This window comes from Heterocephalus glaber, unplaced genomic scaffold (genome assembly GCF_053883595.1).
Source record: "Heterocephalus glaber isolate CG9 unplaced genomic scaffold, H.glaber_assembly_v1.0 deba00001460, whole genome shotgun sequence".
Classification (NCBI taxonomy): Eukaryota; Metazoa; Chordata; class Mammalia; order Rodentia; family Bathyergidae; genus Heterocephalus; species Heterocephalus glaber.
Window position 1 is genome coordinate 7,377,936 of NW_028258307.1, and position 12,137 is coordinate 7,390,072.

At 54.6% G+C, this 12,137-nt stretch overlaps 1 protein-coding gene across 1 annotated transcript in view; it reads left to right on the forward strand.

Annotated features, from left to right (window-relative positions):
• Positions 1-12,137, forward strand: part of Loxl2 (lysyl oxidase like 2) — a 76,956-nt gene that overhangs the window by 43,326 nt on the left and 21,493 nt on the right. The window contains exons 4-6 of the mRNA XM_004848346.3: positions 1,113-1,324; positions 6,877-7,099; positions 9,367-9,550. Coding sequence (XP_004848403.1) covers positions 1,113-1,324; positions 6,877-7,099; positions 9,367-9,550 — 619 coding nt within the window. The remainder of the gene's footprint in view (positions 1-1,112; positions 1,325-6,876; positions 7,100-9,366; positions 9,551-12,137) is intronic.

The following is a 12,137-nucleotide window of genomic DNA, read 5'->3' on the forward strand; positions in this document are numbered from 1 at the left end:
AGTCGTTGGTGCATTACATAGACCAAGAGGAGCCTTTCAGCAGAGCCAGCGAGAGGGGTGTTAGGAAGAGCTCTCTGGTGGCTGCCAGATAGCTGGAGGCAGGGACTCGGCCATGCACTGTTGCAGAAACGGGTGGACGTGAGATTCCATAGGGCGCTTCCTCAGAATTTGGGGGCTGCTGGGGCGTGCCTAGGAGAGGTTTAAACAGTGACACTGTAGCTCTGGGGACTCCCTACCGCCATTCCTCCCATTCATGGTGGCCTCTGGAGGACCCATCTCTCCCAGATCCCTGAGATTCTGGTGTAGCCATGGCACAGGGACATTCCCGCTCAGGGTCGGGGGGAGGAGGCACCTTCCTCCCACCCTCCTGTCCAGCCTTCTCCCATCCCCAGCATCTACCCCACTGGCCCAGACAGATGAGTACAGCGGGCATGAGGGGGGGACTTTCCACGGGGATCAGGATCCTGCCTTGCCACCGCCAAATAGCTGTCCCTAGCCCTATCTACCTCCTCCGTCTTCAGGTTGGTGCCCAGCACAGGACAGGCTCGGCACTGAGGGCGCCCTGTCCCGCACCCTCTCTCTGGCTCTGGGGGTCTGAACAGAGGTGTGCTACCCCAAGGGTGAGGGCCCATATGAGGTTCACCCCAGCTACAGGAGACATGGGGCTGGTGGAGGACATAGTCACAGGCACGCACGCACACGCTTGGGAGTCAGATGCAAAATCCAAGTTATTTCCTGTTGAAAATTCCAAAAAAAATTTGCTCTCGTGCTGTGATTTCTGAGGCCTGTGAGGGAAAAGGCTCACAGCTCTCTGGTTTCTTCGGCAGGATGCGGGGGAGATTCCAGGGTCCCCTAAGGCTTTTAGATCACTCCAGGTCACCCCCACGCCCACCTCGGTCCCTGCAGCCATGCCACGTCCCTTGCACAGCACCCTGTAACTGTGCTCTGTGCTGTGTGCTCACCGCGAGTGCCCACAGCCTCGTGCACAGCCCGTGACACAGGCAGGCCAGCAGCCCACCGGCCTGAGGTCACCAAGGAAGGACCTGCACTTGACATCCCTCCAGGGCCAGACCAGAGACATAACCTCTCCTTCTGTCCCTCCTTCGTCCCAGAACCTGAATATCCAGGTGGAGGACATCCGGATCCGCGCCGTCCTCTCAGCTTTCCGCCATCGGACCCCGGTCACGGAGGGCTACGTGGAAGTGAAGGTGGGCAAGGCCTGGAAGCAGATCTGCGACAAGCACTGGACGGCTAAGAATGCCCACGTGGTCTGCGGCATGTTCGGTTTCCCTGGCGAGAAGACTTACAACACCAAGGCCTACAAGTAAGAAGGCTGTACTGGCTGGGGCTTCCTGGGCTTGTGCCCTCCCTGCTGTCCTGGCCATGCATGTCTGTGGCCTGGGGCCTCTCTAGCAAGAGCCTTAGCTCTGAGGGACGCACACTCCCACGGGAGAAGGCCCCAGACGCCTGGCCCAGTGTAGAGCGAGGGCAGCTTAGACTTCAAGGTGCTCAGCCCAGCAGATCCCGCCTCTCAGTGCCTACAGCCAGCTAGGGGACCACATGGGCCAAACCAGGGAAAATCCCAGACTGGGCAGGGCAGGCTGGCACTGACTGCAGAAGAAATGTTTACTTGCCCTCAGCATTGATTATTCTGAGCAATCTAGAGCTTGTGATAATTACTAGGTAATTGAGAAACTGATCAATTCAGTTCATTTCACTGAAGCCTGTCCGTGTTCCTATGGTGCCCAAGGTTAATACTTCCCAAGGGGAAGAGGTAGTGACAGGACTTCCTTACCTGACCCGAGGGGCATCCCCACTTTAAATCATCTCAAGATCAGGTACAACACCCAGTACAGTGTGGGTGCAGTGTAAATAGTTGTCATACTCGTACTGTTTGGGGAACGCTGACAAGAAAAGTCTGCACCTGTTCCATACAGACCCGCTTTTCTCTAAGTATTTTCTATCTGAGGTTGGTTTAATCTGCACATGCAGAACCCGGGCTACGGAAAGCTGGTTGGTAGTGGGGTTTTCCTGTCTCCTCTATAGAATTGCACCAATGCCAGCTTCTGCTGAGTGCTTACCACATGCCAGGCACTGTCTTTGTCACTGAATCCTAGCAACACCAATGGGAACTAGAAGTCTATTCTAGAGATGAGGAGATGAGAATCAATAGTGGAGACATGGTGAGGCCTCAGACATGGAGAGTGAGTGCTGGTAGCACCCTGGGATGAATATGAGCCACCAGACAGGGCCCAGCACCTGCCCTAGTAACTGTCTCAGCTCTTCCTACCCACGGGAGCCAAGAAAAGCAAGCCTCTCCCCCAACAGGCTTCCTCTGGGTCAGCTCCCCAGGTCCCGCAGGCTGGCCATAGGGTCTGAGCCCAGGAGCACATGGCTTGTTCGAAGTTTGAAACCTGGGTTTGACCCACCCCAACTCTTCCCATCTCCTTGTCTGGTTTTGCCTTTGGAGGAGGGAAGGGCCTTGAAGGCCAGGTGGGGTACAAGGTAGCAGTGGTGGGCAGTGTCCCATTGTGATGGGTGATGAGTGACACACCCCTCCGGAAACCAGTTCCTCCTCTGGGTGGGAGGGCACAAAACCCAGGCTTTGTCTCTGTCATTTTTGCTGGTCTCTGGGCTGACATCTGCCCCAAGAAAGGGAGGTTTCTGATCCTCTGGGGTCCCACAGGGGCTGGCTGAGTTGGCACAGCCGGAGGAGCTGGGGGCAAAGGCCAGGACTCCTGGGGTGTGGTGAGGCCTCAGAGATCTTCCGCCGGTGCTTCAGTCTGCAGAGGAATGGGAGGCCTGAGGGGCAGTGGCTCGGTTTCCTGCTGTTCCTGCCGAGCCCCTGAAGAGCCCAGAGCTGCTCTAGGATGACACTGGTCCTCCCTGGGAGCCCGCAGAGGTGGGACAGTTCGCCTGGGGACAGATCAGATGTTGAGGCCCACAGAAGTCCTGAGGGATGGCCAGGCCAGCAGTCTTTCCCATCTCCTTGTCACCCTTCCTATAGCCTGCTGCTGCTGTTGCTGGGATCACGTTGGCGAGGCATGAGAGTGGCTTGTGGCTGGAGGAAAGTAGTTGTAAAGCAGCTCTCAGCCTGTATGTGTAGTAATCTCCCTCCATCCCTCCAGGCCCCTATGGATTTCATAGGCCTGCACATAGCCCTGCATAGCCCTAATAGCTCTGGTCACCCCTGGGGCTCTCCATCTTGGAGTCTCCCCCATGTCCTGCAGGAGGCTCCCTCTGATCACCTGGCAGCCTGCTGGCCACTCATAGGCCTCAGTTTCCCTCATAGTCTCAGAGCCTCACTTCCTCCAACATTTGCCAACAAAGTGATTTCGTTGGGACCCGGTCCCCAGGGCCAGCAGCATTTTGTAATCCTCATCATCATTTTCTTCTCAAAGCAGGACCTGAATATTGATTCTGGTTTATTGACGTGGCTCACTGAGTAGCAAGTCTTCATTTGATGTCACAGTTCGGGAGTTAGAAAAGGATCTGACAGTTTGGAGGGTGAGTGAGCAGAAAGCTGGGCCCCAGAAAGCTGCCCTCCAAGATTGAGCTGGAAGCACTAGGCCTTGGTCTGATATGGAGGAAGGGGTGCAGAGGGGACTGTCAGGGTGGATTAGCATTCAAGACCCACTCGGTCACACCGGGGGGCTAGGAGGCACACCTGTCCCTGTGACGCTGCGAAGAGTCCCCACCATCCTCAGCTCTGTCAGGGCTCTTCTCTGGAGGCTGGGGCTCACGGTGGGCAAAGCAGCCACTGAACTGGAATCGAAATGCAATGGCAGTGATCCAGGGCTGGAGGGGCCAGTAGTTCCAATCAGCCACCCAATCAGCCAGTGGTCCCAATCAGGCAAGGGGCGTGGCTCCTGTAAGGGACGGCAGAGTCAAGCAGCCATGAGAATAGTCTGTCTCCTGAGACCTTGGCCCTGGGCAGTTGACTGCTCTTCGAAGTAAGCTAGGAAGCCTGCTGAATCTTCCTTGATCTGCACATGCAGACAAGCTCTGGGCAACTAAACAGTCATGGTCAGTCAATGCCCAGTCTTTGCCAGTTTACCAACCAAGCACCCCAGAATGAAGGGGAGGTGGGTCCCCGTGAGGGAGGACCTCGGTACCCCACCAAAAAGATATACTGTTGCTCTTTCTCCCAGCCTTCTCCAGAGGGACCCTTTGCCAGGATGACTGCACTGGGGAGAAGGAAATAATCAGATTTTTCAGGGACTACTGGACGTTGGTTCTGAACTGACACTTACTTATTCCAAGAGACCCAAAGCAGCCTGCTAGTCAGGGAGGCTTGTAGAGCTTTAGCTCAAGTCTGCCTCATCCTGGGTCCAGTAAATCCCTAACCCTATCCTGTGGCGATATCCCCAGTTGTGGAAAGTAGCATTGGAACAGACATACTCAGCAGCTGGCTGGAACCCACAAAGTCTGGCTTCCCCTTGGCTGGGGAAAGCCACTAGGACTTTCCATGTTCAGTGGAACTGGTCCAGCTCAGTGTTGCTGCTACCACCCTGCCATAGGCCCAGGGACCTCTTTTGTAAGTAGGCTTACGGCTGCAGGGCGCCTCTCTGCATCCCTGGGGCCGGTCAGCCTGTCAGAGTGAATCACACTCGTGTGGGGAGGGCTGGTCTGGCTGGCGAAGGCCTACGGAGGGTGAGGTGGGTGGCACATTCCTCAGAGCTGATGTAGGATGGAATCGAGCTGCCTGGGGAAGGCTGGAGTGGGCCTGGGGCAGCTCTGCTTGCTGGGTCACTTTGAAGACCTCCGTTACATCTGTTCCTAGAGAGGGTGGTGTTCTCTGACAGCTGGAAGCAACAGGAATTCCCTAAGCCAAGGCCAGCCAGCACCGTCTGACAAGTCTTCATGCAGCTGGTGTTTCCTGAGGGTGTGGGGGTCAGGGAAACAAGCTGTGGGTTTCCTGGCACAGGGGCCTTGCAGGAAGTGGGAGGGGCAGGCAGTGGACCTTGGGTTCTTGGTTCTTGTTACTAGTCCCCCCTGGAGCCTCTGCTCTATGACGTCACCGAAGTGAGCTCACATCCTGAATTTTCCAAGATAATCTTTATTGCTGTGATTCCGTGTCGTTGTACCCACAGATATACTAGAATTGTCGCAAGTCTTAAATTTTGGTCAAGGAGAGATGATGATGGCATCTGGAGGAGTTGCCCTTTCTCTATGTTTGCACCTCATTCACAAAGCAGATATTTCCAGGGCAGTTGGGCCAGCAGGGATGGGACCCCACTCCTGGCCCATCTGGGATCAGCCTGCCCAGGGCACCCTTCAATAGCTCAGCTGGTAAAGTGGAGGACTGTCGACCCAACCAGATCAGCCTGCCCAGAGTCCCTGCACCAGGCTGCTGCCAAGTGACCATGTCTGGCTTTTTGTGACATCTTGATGAGTCTTGCCAAGCAGGGACGAGTGCATGCGAAGACATGTGTCCTCCCCTCCTTCTCCTTAAAGCTATCGTCAGTCAAGGCCCAGTTCAAAGCCCACTCTCCCGTGAGGTCATCTTCCTCACTCCAGCCACACGGATTCCTCCTGCTCTCATTCCTTTTTCTTTTGTGCCTTTAACCACAACAGTTTTTTTTGTTTTGTTTTGGTATTGAACTCGGGACCTTGTGCTTTCGAGGCAGGCAGTGGAACCACTGAACTAAATCCCCGGCCCAACCACAACAGTTTTTATTTTTTTCACAAGCACATCCTATTTCTGGACATTGTTTTAAGTGCTTTATACGTGTTATCTCTTTTAACTATCGTAGTGCTATCTAATTCTTTGCTTTAACAAGTGCTTTAAGAGTTGAGTAGGCCATTCTGTCCTCCTGAATGGATTAATGCCACTATTGGAGACAGGGTTAATTATCATTTCCTCTCTGCCTGTGTATGCTTGCTTGTCCTTCTGTCGTGAGATAACACAGCCCCCCCGCCCACCCCGCACCGCCCCAGATGCTGGATCCACACTTCTGGACTTTCCGGCCTCCAGAACCAGAAGCCAAATAAATTCTATTGTGTAAATGATCTCATCTGTGAAACTCCATTATAGCTGCAGAACATGGGTTAATACACAGGACAATCTTGTGGTGTACGTATTTATACTACTTTTCCTTTGGGCATGAGGAAATTGAGTCATTGTAACCTCCCTGTTAACCAATGCATTATTTATTGGTTTGATGATGTTTTAGAAAAAAGAAACTTTGCCTTATCTTAATCCATATCCTGCCTTCAGGAGAAAAAAGACCTAATAAGGGACAACGTGTGTGTATAGGAAATGCAGGCTAAGGGCTTCCCTAGGACAGGGCATTAAAGACTCAATCTTGCAGATTTTCCTGGGTGAAGATTTGATCTGAAATCAGTTGCAGAATTTCATTACCATTGTAGTTTCCATTGCAGAGCAATTTATTTGATTCAGCCGACAAACTCCTGTAAGACTATTATCACTGGACTTACACATTTAATCTTGTCTATCATCGGGAGAGTTTAGTCAGCTTGGACTGTTCATAGATCCAGAGAAATAAAGCTGGGAAATAACAGCAGATTGTGGTGACATTATTGAAGAGTTAGTGTAGCCAACACTTCAGGGAGCATTTCTGGAATCAGGAACCTCACCTGTTTTATATATTCCTTTTGCATTTTGTGTTTACAAGTTTCACTGTTATTATTTCATCATGGGAGAACAGGAGGCCATGGGCACCTCTGGAGTCCTGCCCCCCAGTGCCCAGCATGAATCACTGCTCTGGGGTGCTAGCATCAGGCACTGGGCAGAGACCCTGCCTGAGCAGCAGGGCGGAGCAGAACCACGCCTGTCTTGTTGTGCCTGGCTTCAGAAGGCATCCAGTGGGTGCCAGGGTGCCCTGGTCACCTGCCCCCTCCTGCCTTCTGCAGAATGCTCGCCACACGGAGGAAGAAGCGTTACTGGCCATACTCCATGAACTGCACCGGCACAGAAGCCCACATCTCCAGCTGCAAGCTGGGTCCCCAAGTGTCACGGGAGCCTGTGAAGAATATCACCTGTGAGAATGGGCAGCCCGTAGTGGTCAGCTGTGTGCCTGGGCAGGTCTTCAGCCCTGATGGACCCTCGAGATTCCGGAAAGCCTACAAACCAGAGGTGAGGGTGGGGCAGGAGGTGTGGCCACGGCCACCTGGTAGGGGTGTTGGGTGGTAGGAGCAGGAGGGACCCCAGGAGAGAGGAGGAGACCAGAGTCCCTTTGGGAGGGCAAATCCCTGGGCCAGGAGGGCACCTTATTGTTGGCCACCACTGGCTGCTTATGCATGAGCAGATGGTTCAGAGTGGCCAGACTCCTACATAGTTCCAGAAGGAAAAAAGCAGCTGGAACTCTTGGGGACACCATACAGCTCCCCACAACACGTGCCACCAGCCACAATGTTTTCAAACGTGTTTTGGCTTATTTTTCAGCAAGGAAGGATAGCCACTGAGGAAGGCTTTTCCAAGATAAAAAAAATCCCTGGCACTAACCATGTCCAAATATCCTTCTGTTAGTCACATTATGTTTATGTGAACTAACACCTTGATGTGGTGTGTGTGTGTGTGTGTGTGTGTGTGTGTGTGTGTGAGAGAGAGAGAGGGAGGGAGGGAGGGAGGGAGAGGGAGAGGGAGAGGGAGTGGGAGTGAGTTGAGGGAGGAGTTCCAAGATACAGTGTTCATTTTCCCATGTGAATTGACACTGCCACCTCCACTGACAGATTTCTCAGGATAAATGAGTTATCCCAACCCCAGCAGGCTCACCTTTCCTCTACTCTCTTCCTCCATAGTCACAAAGAGCTCATTCGCTTGTCTTTTTCCTGCTTTTCTTCTTTCATCAGTCTACCAAATGGTCCCTGTGAAACTGCTGGTAAGGGGCCCAGTGCGGGAGGGGGCAGCACCTGGGAAGAAAAGGACAGGGAGGAGAGGGTTGGTCACTAGTCAGTAGGCTCCCGGCAGTTGTCATCTGGGCCTGGTGAGTTCCAGGTTAGCTGTGGGCTAGCCAGGCGTGATTGGGAGCCAAGGAGAAAGACAGGCCCTGGGCAGGGGAAGTGCTGCTGGGGACAGGTTGTAGGTAGGAGAAGCACTTCCTCTCCCTGTGTCCCCTCCTGCCCTCTCTGCTTCCTGCCCTATCCATCCTCCCTGTCAGCACCTGCAGACCTGCGAGAAAGGAAATAAGGGCGAGAGCAATAAACCACACTGGGTACCTGTCCCAGGCTGCGCAGGTGTTTGGATCAAAGCCGCAAATGCAGCCCTCGGCCTGCATGTGGGGACTACTCCGTGTGGCTCCCTGGTAAATCTGGGAGGCAGTGGCCCTGCCTCCCCAGTTCCCCCTGGCCTTGGAAGCGCACAGATGTGACCATACCATCAGCCATGCCTGCAGCCAGGGCACAGCGCCCTTTCCCAGTCCTCTGAAAACCAGTCCTGTGCAGCCCCCTGCCCTCACTTGCCCCACTGCCACGTGGTCTAATGCCCACATCCTGTTCCCCGCCCTGAGCCTGAGCCTCTGAGGGACCCTCGTGTGTAAGCCAGAGGACCAGATCCTACTGTTCTGGAATTCCGCTGCTGTGCGGTTTAGAGCAAAGGAATCAAGTTCCTCCCAAACCAGTGAAGGACAGCGGGAGGCTTACATCATATTTTCCTTGGTTTCCGTCTTCCCTCCAGAGCCAGCTGACTCTCTGCCTGGCCACTGCTGAGCGTGGGTGGGGTTATTTGACACTTTGCCGCCTCGAGCTCAGCTCAGGGTTACGTGCTCCCTGGGAAAGGCCTCCGAGTCCAGCTGGACATCTTGGGAAGGCAGGTCAGGGAAGCGAGTGGTCACAGTTCTGCAGAAAATTGGCTGGAACCAGCAGTTTCATTCATTGTTTTGTTTTGTAAAGGGAGAATAAACATTCCTGAAGCCATGGAGTGTTTCGTACTCCCACCTGCTCCCCTTTTTTTCTGCCCCTAGTGTCAGGGTAAGAGTAGTCCCGGGGGTCTGTAAGTTTGGGTGCTGCCCTAGAACCCCACCCTAGGTGCCGTCACAGAGGAAAGAGGGCCAGGAGGTGGGGAGACAGCTTCATGTGGCGCCCTCGAGGTGGCTGGTGGATGCGAATGCTTGAAATTCACCACCTCCACCCAAGGTTGCCCCGGCCCAGTCCTCTGCGGGGACTGAGGGGTCGTGAGCTGAGGACGGCATAGGCCAGGGTAGGACAAGGACTCTGGTCTGATCCGGCCAGAACAGCTGTGTAGTCACAGGGTCGGCAGTGGCTCAGCCTTCTAAGCCTCCCGAGACACACATGCGCACGTGTATCTGTGCTCACATGCGTACAGGTAAGCATTCACACGCGTGCACACACATGCACAGAACACGCATGCGCTTCTGCACTTAGCAGGACTGTGTGTCTCTCCAGCAACCCCTGGTGCGGCTCAGAGGCGGTGCCCAGGTCGGGGAGGGCCGAGTGGAGGTGCTCAAGAACGGAGAGTGGGGGACAGTGTGCGACGACAACTGGGACCTGGTGTCGGCCAGCGTGGTCTGCAGAGAGCTGGGCTTCGGGACTGCCAAGGAGGCCGTCACTGGCTCCAGGCTGGGGCAAGGTAAGGGGCAGGGCTGCTACTGGGCGGCCTCTCTGCCTGGGACAGCGTAGCCTCTCTGGCTGGTGGCCACAACCTCATGTGGCTCTTGTGCTTCCTCCTCCTTGCAGCAGCTGGTATCCTTTGGGGAATCCCTGGCCTCCCCAGATGGTCAGGGCTGGAAGGGGCCTTAGATGGCACTGAGTCCCCGTTTTATGGATTTGGAAGTTGAGGCCCAGAGAAGGGAGTAAATGAGCAAGGTTAGAGGACAAACTAGCAGGCGGTAAACACTCTGACCTGGGTCTGCCGACTCCCAACCCTGTGCTCTTTCTCCGCTGCCCCACCGAGGAAGCTGGGATTTTCAGGCCCTTCCTCCAGGAGAGGACCTCAGAAGCCATCATGCTGTTGGACACACAAGAACAGGATGTCACCTCCCTTTTTCACCCTGGTAGAGCCCCATATTGTCCCCTTGACAGCAGAGAAGGAATAGGATACGCCCTCCATCCAATGAGAGAGAGACTGGTGTTTATTAAGTGTCCTGAACAAATCTTCCATGTAAGTGAAGAACAAAAGCGGAGGAGGCTTTTGAGGGGTTGTTCCACGGACAGCACTGCTGTCACTGCAAGGTGACACAGAACTGCTTCCCTCCCCAACGAGCCCCACAGGGACCACACACCCATCATTGCCAGCCCTGGTCCTTCAGAAGGAACCTTCACCCAGACATGAGTGCCCCGCTGTTCCCTGGAGAACTTGCCCGAGCAGGGAGTCATCATCATTTCCTGGAATGTCTTCAGCACCAACCAGCAGGGAGGAAGGTGCCTGGGTGGCAGGCATGGGAGGGGTGTCCTGTGCTTCGGGGAGAAGATGCTCCCATACTGTCACACGTGGGACCATCAGCCCACAGGAAAGAACATGGTGAGATCATTGCTCACGGGCTGGAGGAAATAACAGTCCCCACTCGCCCAGAGCCTGCATGGCACATGCTGTGGTTTGCTTGGGTGACACTCCAGAGTCCCGAGCTGCCTCACTTGTAGTGGTGCAGCTCATTAGTCCAGTGTCTTGGTCTTTTCCACGCTGTGCCATGCCCCGGTCTGCAGGGAGTCACCTCTTCATTGGTCCCCTGAGGCTGGAGGGAGGCTCCCATGAACTGGGGTGACAGTACCAGGATTTTAGACAACCTCAGCTCCTCCAGCCCATCAGAGGAGGAATCTGAAGCTCAGGCTTCGAGTCTGAAGCCACCCCAATAGCCAGTGGCAGAGAAAGACTGACACCCAAGTCTGACTCTGACCCAGTTTCCTCCCTTCTGCCCCCTTGGCCCAGTCCTGTTGACATTTGGATGCTGTCTCGGCCTCTCTTCTGTCCTGCATCCTGGGTATCCACTGAAGGTTGGGGTTAGGGCCAGGTGTGCCACTTGCCAGCCTCTGTTATGCCATGTGACACACAACCTTCCTTCGCTGCCCGGCGAAGTCCGCTCCACTGGTTGACTCACATGTGGGTTTGTGCTCTCCCAACCCCATAGGACCAGGGCCCCTCATTCAGAGGAATAAGCAAGCACTCGGGGACATGAATCCATTTAGCATGGGTGGGTGCTTTGTGACCTAATTATTTCCCCGCAGGCCTAGAGAACCCTAGGAAAAAGAGGCCTTGGATAACCCTGATGCTGGCCTTGAAAGAGCCACTGGATGGCTCATCACCTCCTGCTACGCTGGGTGGGCAACCTCAGTCATCCCAGAGGAAAAGCACCACATTCAGTGGCACAGGGCAGACAGGATCAGTTCTTCCATCCTGGCTTGCAATAATGGAAGACAACAACCACACCCACACCCAGGGTAGAGAAAAGGCAATTGCTGAGAGTTAGGCAGTGGGAGTCCTCATCCTGGCCCAGACACCTACCTTACTGGAGACCTTGAGTGACCTCCTGCCCTTGGATCTTGCCCTGCAGAGCAGAGTGGCTGGGTGGAGGGTGCCTGAGGCTCTGACTCCAGCCCCACCAGGACAGATACTGGGTCACCAGCTGCTGCCCTTTGTGCTTCAGCACTGCACAGAGCAGGACCCCAGCTGTCCACTGGCACATCCTCTCTCCCCAAGACTGAGTGTGTGTGAGGGAGGGGCCTGTGGCCTTAGAGTCTATGCCTAGCTCATTGTGTCCCAGAGAAGAAGAATGAGTGAACTAATGCATGGATGCATTCCAGGAGAATAGGGTCAAGGGACCAAGCCCTTCGTGAAGGAGCTCTGATGTGCTAGACCTGTACTGCCCAATAGAAATATGTGTGAGCCCTGTTACGTGATTGAATTATTTTAATAACATTTTCTTTAACCCTATATATACAAAATATGATGATTTCAACATGCAGTCATTAAACATGCTCTCAGTCTCTGGTCCCCAGATTCCTCATTTCATGGAAAGGTTGCTCTGATGATGAAGAGTTACTATCAGGTCACTTGCTGGATGGACCTGCCTGCCCCTCCAGGGACCCTCCCTCCCTTGCCCTTGATGTCCAGGGCCCTGGGGGCGTCCTTGGGCTTGGCCAAGCAGGGCACTGGCAGGCACTGGAGTGGGCCGAGGGCAGGGGGTGGTACATCTCTCTTCCTGCAGGGCCCCCATCGGCCC